Raw genomic sequence first — 11,452 nt, forward strand, 5'->3', positions numbered from 1 at the left:
ACGGGGGCTTCTCCGTCGCCCTCCAGCGCCAGGCCCGACTTCACACACAACTGACTGAGGCGAGCGCGGCCCGCAGGTGGCGGCTGAAGTCATGTGCGGGCCCAGGTGTCGGGGGCGTTCCCCTGTCGTTGATTCATTTGTCTGCAGACATTCTAGACTCCGCGTCTCCGAGACAGGCCACGACAGAGTGCATTACGAGGTGAGCCCGCCTCATTTTCCCCTCCAGCTCCCCCCGCCCCCCCAACACTTTCTTTTTCCTTCTTGGCCTCAGGGCCCAGCGTATTCTGGACATATTTTTCATTTTTCCAAATATCAATTGCTCTTTTATTCCCTCTTCGAAGGAGTGAGTAATAAGAGTTGTGTCTGGTCCTGAAATTCCGACTGAAATAAATTAGCCCAATGACCAACAGGAGGTGCCTAGAACAATAACGGCGGAATACTTGGCATCTTACAAAAGAGCGCTGGATGTCGGAGTACAGTAAGTCTAGAAGCACATTGCGAGCGGCGGTGCCAAGACGGGGATGCAATGAGCCATCCAGGCAGCAGAACGCCTCATAAATTAATCCCGGTTTTTTTTTTCCTTCTTGGTCCACCGTTCACAGTCCTCCTGGCCCTCTGGTTGATGGGGCATGGAGGGGGGTATTTTTGGTGTGGCTCTCGCCCCCAGCAGCAGGCAGATGCCAAGGCTGTGTGCGCATGTCTACATTTGCCCCCTAACACGCCTGGCATCCCGGGGACCATTCGCTGCAGTCACAGGAGCAGGAGAGAACGCAGGCTTGGAGGCGGCAAGCTGCTAACCAATACTGAGCCCTTGCCAAGTGCCAGGCACTGTGCTGAGTGGTGGGAGTGCCACAGAGGACCACGGGGCAACCGGCCCTGTCCTCATGGTGCTGAGAGCTCAGACATGTCCCAGGCCATCTGAGCTGGGTCTCCGTCTCTGGGGGCAGCAAGCAGTGGTGTGATCCGCAAACCAAATCCCTCTTTGCCTGGAAGGAATCACTCATTATGTGGGGGTCGGGGGGCCGGGAAGGGGGGTGGTGTGGAGGGGGTGCGTGGCACAGCCCTGCCTCTCACAGCAGAAGCTGGAGCCCTGATGGGCATCCGCACCTCCTGGCAGCCAGGGGCAGGCCTGTGACAAAGCCCAGCCTAGCAGCTGCTCCTGCCCGGAGCTTTGAATCCTCAGGGATTGTCCCAAAGACACTGTGGCAGGCTGCGGAGTCCCCCAACGATATCCACGTCCTAATCCCTGGAGCCTGGGAATGTTACTTTATTTTGCAAAAAAAAAGGACTTTGCAGATGTCACCAGATTCAGAATTTTGAGGTGAGGCTATCATCCTGGATTATCTGGGGGACCCCAATGCATCTTTATTAAGAGGGAGAGTTCACGCACACAGAGAGAGCAAGGTGACCACGGAGGCAGCGACCGCGGAAGTGTTACTTTATTTTGCAAAAAAGGACTTTGCGGATGTCACCAGATTCAGAATTTTGAGGTGAGGCTATCATCCTGGATTATCTGGGGGGAACCCAATGCATCTTTATTAAGAGGGAGAGTTCACGCACACAGAGAGCAAGGTGACCACGGAGGCAGCGACCGGAGGGATGCGGCCCCAAGCCAAGGAGTGCTGGTACGGGCAAGGAATGGGCTCTCCCCTCCGCCCCCGGAGGGAGTGCAGCCGGACTGGTGCCTGATTTCCGCCCAGCGACCCTGACTTTGGACTTCTGGCCTCCAGAACAGTGAGAAAATTCATTTCTGTTGTTTTAAGCCACCCCGTGACCATCTGTGACAGAAGCTCTAGGTAACAGCGGCAGACACCCAGAGAATTTAGAATTCCTTCATGGCACTGGCGTCCAGCCACCCAGAGCTCACAGTCCTGGGCTCAGACCGCTCCTGCGACGCACCCTGATGTGCAGGTCCAGCGGCTACTTCTCTCCCTGGACCTTCAGCCTCTCCGTCAATTCCAGGTGCTCCCTTGGGACATCCCTCTAAACGTGCCTATTCTGACTTCAGTTAGCCATGGGTGCTTCTGTGGCTTGGCATCATAAGTCAGAAGCCCCACGTGGCAGAACTGCTACGAAGGTTAGGAACAAGCCATATTTGGGCCCAATGGACGCACAATAAATCAGAGTTCACAGACCAATGGCCTGCATTTTGCCCACACGGTGCATTTTTTCTAAACTTGAATTTGTTGCCAACATTTAAAGGTCAGGAGAGTGCACATAAAAGACTGCATTCCTGGCCTTTCTTTTAAAAAGTCAGAAGATTTCACAACACTGGACCCCACCATTTCACGGCGACAATTGGCTGCCCCGTAGAACTAGGTGGCATACTTTGCCATAGTCCCTACCAGGCCTTTTTGTGGCACACCCAGCCCACTCCTCTCATTCTATTAACTGCTCAGTGCCGCTATGTATTTGGGTTTGCAATCCTTGTCACAAATACAAGTCTTTCTTCCATCAGACTAGAGGTAGGGCGCTGGTGGGAAGTTGGGGAGGGGGGCAACCAGCCCATTGCAGACCCTCCCCCAGCCCGCTGCCCACACCAGCTTCTGAGCATGCATTGTGAGGGCCAGGCAGGGCTGTCCCTCCTTCTCCTCCCTCCCTTCCCTGTCCTGAGACTGAATTCCCAGAAAACGGCCCTCAGAACTAATTGCAGAAACTCCCCTACTCGTCACCACTCATCGCTGCTCTGCAGAGCAGTTTCCTGGAAGAACCCATCGGGTTTCCCCGAAAATGTTTCTGGTCATCTTCTCTGTCCATGACTGCAATTCATTAGTTTCCATGCCCATCATTAGTTTAATGGGAAGTCCTTGCGTGTCTATCTACAGCTGACATTTGAGACGTTTTGCCATGTAAAGCCCAAGAGGCCAGTAGCATAGACAAGACCATGGGGATGAGGCAGGTGGCTGTCTGAGAGCCCCCAGGTGGAAGCAAGAGATGAGCTCTGGTCCTTTTCCTCCAACTGACTGGGCTGGTCCATTTCTTTCTTTCTTTAAATGTGTTTTTATTGATGAGAGAGAGAAACATCAATTGGCTGCCTCCTGCATGCCCCCTACTGGGGATCAAGCCTGCAACCCAAGCATGTGCCCTGACCAGGAATCCAACCATCGACCTCTTAGTGCAGCGGTTCTCAACCTGTGGGTCGCGACCCCTTTAGGGGTCGAACGACCCCTTCACAGGGGTCGCCTAAGACCATCGGAAAACACATATATAATTACATATTGTTTTTGTGATTAATCACTATGCTTTAATTATGTTCAATTTGTAACAATGAAATTGGGAGTCACCACAACATGAGGAGCTGTATTAAAGGGTCGCGGCATTAGGAAGGTTGAGAACCACTGTCTTAGTGCACGGGATGATGCTCAACCACTGAGCCAGGGCTGGTTCCCTTCTTTTTCTAGCCTTGACTTTTCCACGGAAAGGGCGAGTATCTCATGGCAAACAAGGACCTGCGTGCTGGGATCAGACCCGTAGAGTTCACAGCTCAGCCCTGCCTCTCACTAGCGGCATGATTTTGGGGAAGTGACTTAACCACTGCAAATGAGCTTCAGTCTCCTCATCTGTAAAATGGGATCATAATATTATTTACCACCTAGAACTGTAATAACACAATGAGCCAATATATCTAAAGCACTTCGCATCGTGCTGGGTACTCAGTCATTTCTTGAAATATTAGCTGGCGATGATGATAATATTAAGGATATGGAGGGAAAGGGAGGGAGAGAAGAAATGAAAGTTGTATGAAATCCCTGGGTGCCAAACTGTGGGAGTCATGAAGTTGGAGGGGGAGGAGGGGACATAGCTACTTTTGATATTTCAAAAAGCTTAATGGGACTCTCACATCTACTTACCCAGGATAAAGCCACAAAAGATACCAGGAATGGCAACTTCCTTTGCTTTTGGCTGAAATGACATACTAGTATACTCCTGGGGGTAAGCTAAGAGACTTTGGAGCTAAATGAACCTGCACTCAGATCCCCGGGAGGGTGTCTGACCCTGAGTAAAGAGAGTAATGTCCAGACAGAGAGACGGACAGCACCGACCTTGAAGGGCAGTTCTGGGGGTTAAATGAGATGATGCATGGAGAGCATTCAGCCTGGGGTCTGGCTCAGTACATGACAGCCACCATGACCAACAGCCTTCTTCCGCCTGCCTGGGCCTCAGCTTCTTCCCTGGTAACATTAAAATCATACACCTGCTTTACTCCTTCGACAGTCACTGAGCCAAGGACTGTGAATGCAAAAGAGGAACCACAGTTTGCAGTTGCTTATTATCCATCCCTTCAACAAATATTTTTACTGAATACCGAGTATGTAACAGGCTGCCCAATGGGCATCAGAGATACCATGGATAGTAAAACAAATTCAGTTCCCAACTGCCTAGACTCATAGCCTAGAGCAGTGGTTGGCAAACTGCAGCTCGGCAAACCACAGCTCGCGAGCCACGTGTGGCTCTTTGGCCTCTTCAGTGTGGCTCTTCCACAAAATACCAGCTCTTCCACAAAATACCGACTTCTGCTCATGGGCCACGAAGTTTCAATTGCACTGTAGCCCTGATCGGTTTGGCTCAGTGGACTGAAAGGTCCCGGGTTCGATTCCAGTCAAGGGCATGTACCTTGGTTGCCGGCACATCCCCAGTAGGGGGTGTGCAGGAGGCAGCTGATCGATGTTTCTCTCTCATCGATGTTTCTGACTCTCTATCCCTCTCCCTTCCTCTCTGTAAAAAAATCAATAAAATATATATATATAAAAAAAATTGCACTGTACGTGCGCACCCGCACATGGTATTTTGTGGAAGAGCCACATTGAAGGGGCCAAAGAGCCGCATGAGGCTCGTGAGCCACTGTTTGCCGACCACAGGCCCAGAGAAGGTGTGGTACATAAACCAGTGAGATGCCTAGCCTGGTAGATGCTCAATAAATAAAGATAATCAGAGACTGTGATGCATATCTTTGAGATAATTAACTCATAAAAAGTATTGATTTTTAAACCCATGAAAATTGTTTGTTAGACGGGGACTTTTAAACTATGAGGGAAATCCAAAGGCAATTAAATACCCATTATACACTTACCAAAACAAGTAGGAGCTGTATTGCTGAAAATTACAACATGCTGATTTAAAAAACAAAGAGGAACTGAACCATTGCAGAGGCATAGTGTGTCCACGGAGTGGAAGACACACATAGTACAGATGTCAAATTTCCCCAAAGTGACCTGTGGGTTTAATGCAGCTCCTATCGCAATCCCAGGCGGCGAGGTTTTCTGCAGGCACAGGCACCGTAGTCTGAAGTTTGGAAAGGAATTGGGAAAGGAATGGGCCCGAGAAGTTCTAAAACAATCTAGGGAGAAATCACTCTACTCGATATCAAGATCATGCGTTACTATTGGTGCAGGGATCAATACACAGATCAACTAACAGAGTCGAGTACCCATTCAATAAACCCACACAAATATGCTCAGTTTGACAACGGTGCGAAAGCAATTCAAAAGAGGAGGGACAGGGTTTTCAACAAAAGGTGCTGGAGCAACTAGACATCTATCAGCAAAGAAAAAAGACCTTTGATTCAAAAATTAACTCCTAATAGATCATGGACTGGACTGTAAAGTGTAAAGCAAAAAACTCTCTTTTTTAAGATAGGAGGAAAATCTTCTGTTTCTAGGGCGAGGCACAAAGTTCTTAGACTTCAAACACACACACCCCACATAAAAGAAAAAAATGGATAAACTGGACCTCCTCAAAATGAAAACTTTTCTTTGCAAAAGTCCACATGAAGAGGATGAAGAGACAAGCTTCGGGCAGAGAGGAAATATTTACAAAGCTCATATCCCCAAAAGGATAAAGGACTCACAAAACTCTGTCATAAAAAAACAAACTAATCCAATTAGAAAATGGGCAGGAGACATAAACAGAATCGGCACAGAAGAGGAGCTGCAGGTGGTGACGAAGCACATGAAAAGATGGTCAACATCCTTAGCTCTCGGGGAGATGCCAACTAAAACCACAACGAGATGCCACTATTCACCTGTCAAAACGCCTAAAATAAGAACCAACGAGAACACCAAGTGCCGTTGAGGATGAGCAGAAACCAGATCACGCCTGTGCTGCTGAGGGACATGTAAAACGGTAGAGCCGTTCTGGAAAACTGACCGTTTCTTACCAAACTCCCAGGCAGTTACCTGGGAGAAACAACCCAGCAATCGCCCTCTTAGGCATTCCAGAGAAACGGAAGCTTCGGTTCACGCAAAGTCCTGTATAAGTCTGTCCCTATCAGCTTTATCCATAAGAGCCCCAACCTGGAAACAGCCAGGTGTCCACCAGAGAGCGAAGAGCTCAACAAACTGCGGTCCCGCACGCCATGGAGTACCACGAGGCAACGAGGAGGTGCAGACGACTGATGCCCGGATCTCCAGGGAATCCTAACTACAAAAAAGCCAACCTCCAAAGGTCACGTGCTATTTGATTCCACTGATGTGACATATTTGAAAAGATAACATTTCAGAAATGGAGGACAGATCAGTGGTTGCCAGGAGTTGGGCGCCGTGGGGGAGGGCGCCGGAGGGAGGGGGCAGGTATGACAGGCAACATGGGACCTCCGGTTTTGGAACTCTGGATCTGGACTGTAGTGGTGAATACACAGACCTACCCACGTGAGCAGAGGACACTGGGGGTGCCCGTCGGCTGTCAGGTGCGGGGACCTTGCTCCACCCAGGCAGCCTGAGCATTATTTGGAATTAAAGGCGCACACACCCGCTCGAGGATCGGTAAAACAGATCTGAGCCAGGTGAATAGGTTATGTCGGCATCCACATCCTGGTTGTGACCCTGTACGCGGCAATGCTGCCCTTGGGGGGAAGTGAGTGAAGGGCGCACGAGATCTCTATTTTTTCTCACTGCTGACATGAATCTAAAATTATATCCATAAAAATTTCAGTTTAAAAAAGCTTTTTATTGTTTTGTATTTAATAACGCGTATTTTATTAAAAACTTGCAAGTATAGAGGGGAAAAGATCAGAAAAAGCATCACCCTGAAATATAATCTTCTGATGTATTTCTTCCTGGCGTTTTTGTTTGTTATTTTTTTACATTTATATGAAGAAAAAGTGAGGGACCGGGCTAAACATCAGGATGGTGACAAGGGTGGGGCCTCGCTGCCCCCCCCCTTCTGTGACATCAGACCTCATGGCTTGAGGGACGGATGCCTGGTGAGCAGAGGACACTGGGGGTGCCCGTCGGCTGTCAGGTGCGGGGACCTTGCTCCACCCAGGCAGCCTGAGCAGAGGCCATGGTGACCCAACAGGTGGATGGCGGAGGGCGAGTGGCAGCCGAGCGGCTCGACCACAGAAGGGGCAGTCGCTGTGAGGACAAGAAGCAGGTGAGGCCAGGCCGGTGCACCCGCTCTCCCCCCATCTGGGCCCAGACACACTGTCAGGCCCTCGGCGTCAGGCGCAGGCTGTCAGCTCAGCTCTGCCTGGAGCCTGAGCCGGTGGAACACAGCACGGGGGCTCACGCAATCCTTCCCGTTACTAGCGCTCTTGCCTAATCCCAGCACTGCCGGCAGAGGGTATGCTCGGGAAGCGCTGGGGTCTTTGTTGTGGCTGCTGCTGTTAATCCTCACCCGAGGATATTTTTTCAGTTTAAAATTTCAGTTTAAGATTGATTTTTAGAGAGAGTGGAAGGAAGGAGGAGAGACAGAGAGAGAGAGAAACATCGATGTGAGAGAGACACATCAATTGATTGCCTCCAACTAAGGTATGTGCCCTTGACCAGAGCTGAACCCGAGACCCTTCAGTCCACAGGCCGACACTCTATCCACTGAGCCAAACTGTCTAGGGCAAGGGGGTTTTGTTTAGTGTCCTGCTATATCCCTAGTGCCTAGAATGGTGTTTGGTGCTGAATGAATGAATGAACGAACTGAAATAAATAGAATAATATGCCTGAATTGGAGAGCTCTAGGAGCATTAGTTCTTAGGACTGAAATTCAAACCTCACCTGGGATTTTTGTCAAAATGGAAACACTCACTGTCCACAGCCTGGTGCTTCCACCTCCTCTCTCTTTCGTGACGTTTTATAACATTCCTGAGAGGTAGCTGTTGTGGATCTCACTCACAGATGGGTAAACTGAGGCTCAGAAAGGCAAAAAGGCCATACAGCCAGGATATGCTGGGGTTTGAAGTCAAGTCTATGTGACTCCAGACCCTTAGCAAGGGTTACACTGCACTCCACGGCCTCCCAGGTGGAGAGGTGAGGAGGGCTAGGACGGAGGCTGGGGAGGGCAGCTGGGCCTCCCACACCATGGGAGGGGTGGGTTCTATTCTGAGATCAATAAGAAACCACTGAGAGGTTTTAAACAGTGCGATGGGTGACCGATCTATACATGTCTTCAAAAGATCTGCTCACTTAACATACGCGTGCCAGTACCTCCTGAATGCGGGGCCTCGCGGCAAGATGGGATTTGAGGGGTCCCTCACACTGCGGCTCTTCCTAAGAAGTGTCCCACGGATACCAAAGCCTCGGAATGCTCCTTGTAGAAGAATCATTAGAAGAGTCCTGTGGTTAGGGATTTACGCGGCTCATCCACATAACGGAGGCTCTGAGAAGTCCCACAGCAAGGCAACCGGCTTAATTCTGTTTACCATGGCCTTTCCCACATCAGAGTCCCGCCCCTCCTTTTTGAAAGAGGTACATTTCAAACCCATTCTACAGATAAAGAAACTGAGGCTCAGAGAGAAGAAACGAGTTGGCCCAGCCCAGGACATCACAAAGAGAAAGTCTAAAATGTACTTCTAGGCCCAGCCCTCCTCACCTCCCCACCTTTGCGTCCACGGGACATAAAATAAAAACTGAGCAGCGAGCATGCGGATGGGAAACAGTCAACCTGTAAGGTCGGAGGTTGAAGAGATGGAAGAGCATTCAGACCGCTCACCAGACAGTTTAAAGAATGGGGCGGTGCTAAGCGTTTTACATTAAAAGATTCCCAGGGGATACTGTGGAGAAGAGAAAAAGCACCTCATTGTAAGTGTCCAGAGCAATGACTCTCACACTGGGTGTACCCACGCGGGCAGCCACCACCAGATCAAGCTACAGAACATTCTGGTACCCGGATGGCTCCGTAAGCCCCCGCCCAGCCAGCGCCCCACCCCACCAGCCGGGATTCTGATGTCTTTCATCGCCGATGAGTTGTGCGTATGCGAGGATTTCATGGGGATGAAATCAGTGCGCACCTTTGTGTCTGGCTGCTATCACTCATCAGCGGGTCTGCGAGGCTCAGCCCGTTGTAATTTATTTTTCGTTTTGAAGTTAATAACAAGAATATAGCTGCTGGTCTATACAAAGAAAACTACCCAGGGGAGAGGCAACTTAGGCCAATCTTTTGTCTCCTTTGTTGTGGTGGCGGGGCTAAGTCTTGCCTCACGAACTCGAGTACGTAAGAAATATACTGGTACGGTTTCAAGTCAGACCAAATCTGGCTCCGTCCGCATCTGATGAGTTTGAGGAAGATTCGATGTCAGTCCACACTGTCCGCCTCAATCCCCCGTCCACGTCTGCTTGCCCCTGACACCGTCAGTCTCACTGCCAGTGAAAGCAGGTATGTCTGAATCCCTGTGCCAGGGGGAAGGAGGGAGCTGACTGCAAAAAGGCATAAAGGAACGTTCTAGAACGATGGAAATGCTCTTTATCTTGATTGTGGTGGAAGTCCACAGGTATAGACATTTGTCAAAACTGCACATTTAAAAGGTGTGCGTTTTAGCCTGGCCAGTGTGGCTCAGTGGCTGGGCATCGGCTCATGAACTGGAGGTCACGGTTCAATTTCCGGTCAGGGCACATGCCCAGGTTGCGGGCTCCATCCCCAGTGTGGGGTGTGAAGAAGGCAGCCCATCAATGATTCTCTCATCATTGATGTTTCTATCTCTCTCTCCCTCTCCCTTCCTCTCTGAAATGGATAAATATATATATTAAAATGTATGCATTGTATTGCCTGTAAACTACACCATGATAAAGTGGATTTCGTTTGAAGATCCTTTCAAACAAAAGATGTAAAAGTGAGGCGAGGAATGAGAACAGAAGCGGGCCTTCATTCTCAGCAGCGAGGAGAGAGGGAAAGCAGCAGTGAAGTGCCGGTTAGTTGCCACGCTGTTTCTGCAATGCTTGGGGGTTCTGGAGTGAGCATGTGACTTAGGTAACTAGGGAAACGTTAAGCTCGAAAGACAATCTTATCGCTGCCCCATGCCCGGTTCTCCGAGAGAAGCAGGTGCCCATCTGCCCCCCAGCAATTTACCTGCCCCCTCCTCCTCTTGCCCGCAGACGCTGTTGGCGCTGCTGGTCTTGGTGCTGTACGTGAGCTCGGGGATATCAGGTGAGCCTTCTGCAATCTGAGGAAGGAGAAGTCGAGGCCACACAGAGTCGTGAGGGGTGTTCTGGAGATGGCCGCATGCCAAGGCGGTCTTGGCGCTTGCCTTCTCCCACCAGCCTTCATCCCACTGGGGGGACCAACCACGTTTATGTCAACTGCCATTCGTTGGCCCTTGTGAAGAGGTGTGTCTGTGCCCGTTTCAGGAAGAAGTTGGGAGATGTCAGAAAGGATCAGAGAATGTGACTACCAGAATCCTGTGGCTTCCCAGGTAACATACTCAGGAAGGTCCTGAAGGGAGGACAAGCTTGGCTGAGGAAATCTGGGAAGGCTTCCTGGAGCAAGCTGGGTCTTGAAGGATAAGTAGGAGCTGGAGACAATGGGGAAGGGTATTCCAAGCAGAAGGAGTAGCACCTGCAAAGGCTCAGGGGACTTTTTGAAACCAGTGGCAAAGGAGTCTATGTGGAAAAGCTCCAGATGTAATTTTGGTGTCTGCCTTTCAGGGGTTTGAACACCAGACCAAGGATCCCTCAAAAGAGCCATTAAAGGTCGTCAGGACTTGGTTGAAGGAGAACTTGCAAGTTTTCCTGGAAAAGCTGGAGAAAGAGGTGCGAGAGCTGGAGCAGCTGGTGCGGGACCTGGAAGAGTGGCTGGATGTCCTTTTGGGCGAGGGGCCCCCCGAGGAATCCTGCTCCTCCTTCAGAAACCGTTTGTGAGGGGCCAGGGCTGGGACCCGGGCGGGAGGCCAAGGAGACAGGGGAAAGGCTGGCCAGGGGCTCCCCTGAGTAGGGCTAAGCTGTGATCCCTGAAGTTCAAGGCGGGCAAAAAAAAAATAGAATAGTTGGGACTCTAAGATGCTGTTGGTGCTGCTGCTTCCTGACCGCTAACACCACCAGGAGGACCCGGGGCTCTGCTGAGCTGTCCTCCCTCCTTCAGAGCCAGCCCCGGGCCAGGAGCCGTCTCTCCCACTTACCTGTGACTTTGTGCCAAATTCCTTAACACCTCAGACAAATTGCCTCATTAGTGAGAGCCAGGGAGACAAGCTGCCTCACAGGGTAACAGTGGGGATCAAACATGTATAGCTATAGTACGTCTGGCACAGAGT

At 50.5% G+C, this 11,452-nt stretch overlaps 1 protein-coding gene across 1 annotated transcript; it reads left to right on the top strand.

Annotated features, from left to right (window-relative positions):
• Window positions 1–7,281: 7,281 nt before the first annotated feature.
• On the top strand, window positions 7,282–11,063 carry SMIM23 (small integral membrane protein 23). The gene is made up of 4 exons (XM_005879435.1): window positions 7,282–7,371; window positions 10,302–10,353; window positions 10,554–10,618; window positions 10,851–11,063. The coding sequence occupies exons 1-4, from the start codon at window positions 7,282–7,284 to the stop codon at window positions 11,061–11,063; spliced, it is 420 nt and encodes a 139-aa protein (XP_005879497.1).
• The last annotated feature ends 389 nt before the right edge of the window (window positions 11,064–11,452 follow it).

The sequence above is a fragment of the Myotis brandtii genome, unplaced genomic scaffold, assembly GCF_000412655.1.
Source record: "Myotis brandtii unplaced genomic scaffold, ASM41265v1 scaffold6, whole genome shotgun sequence".
Classification (NCBI taxonomy): domain Eukaryota; kingdom Metazoa; phylum Chordata; class Mammalia; order Chiroptera; family Vespertilionidae; genus Myotis; species Myotis brandtii.

Bases quoted from the DNA above. Each gene is read 5' to 3' on its own strand.
- SMIM23 (XM_005879435.1), top strand. From the start codon at position 7,282: ATGGTGACCCAACAGGTGGATGGCGGAGGGCGAGTGGCAGCCGAGCGG. The intron at 7,372-10,301 runs GTGAGGCCAGGC...TCTTGCCCGCAG, and splicing joins GCTGTGAGGACAAGAAGCAG to ACGCTGTTGGCGCTGCTGGT. The intron at 10,354-10,553 runs GTGAGCCTTCTG...TGCCCGTTTCAG, and splicing joins CGTGAGCTCGGGGATATCAG to GAAGAAGTTGGGAGATGTCA.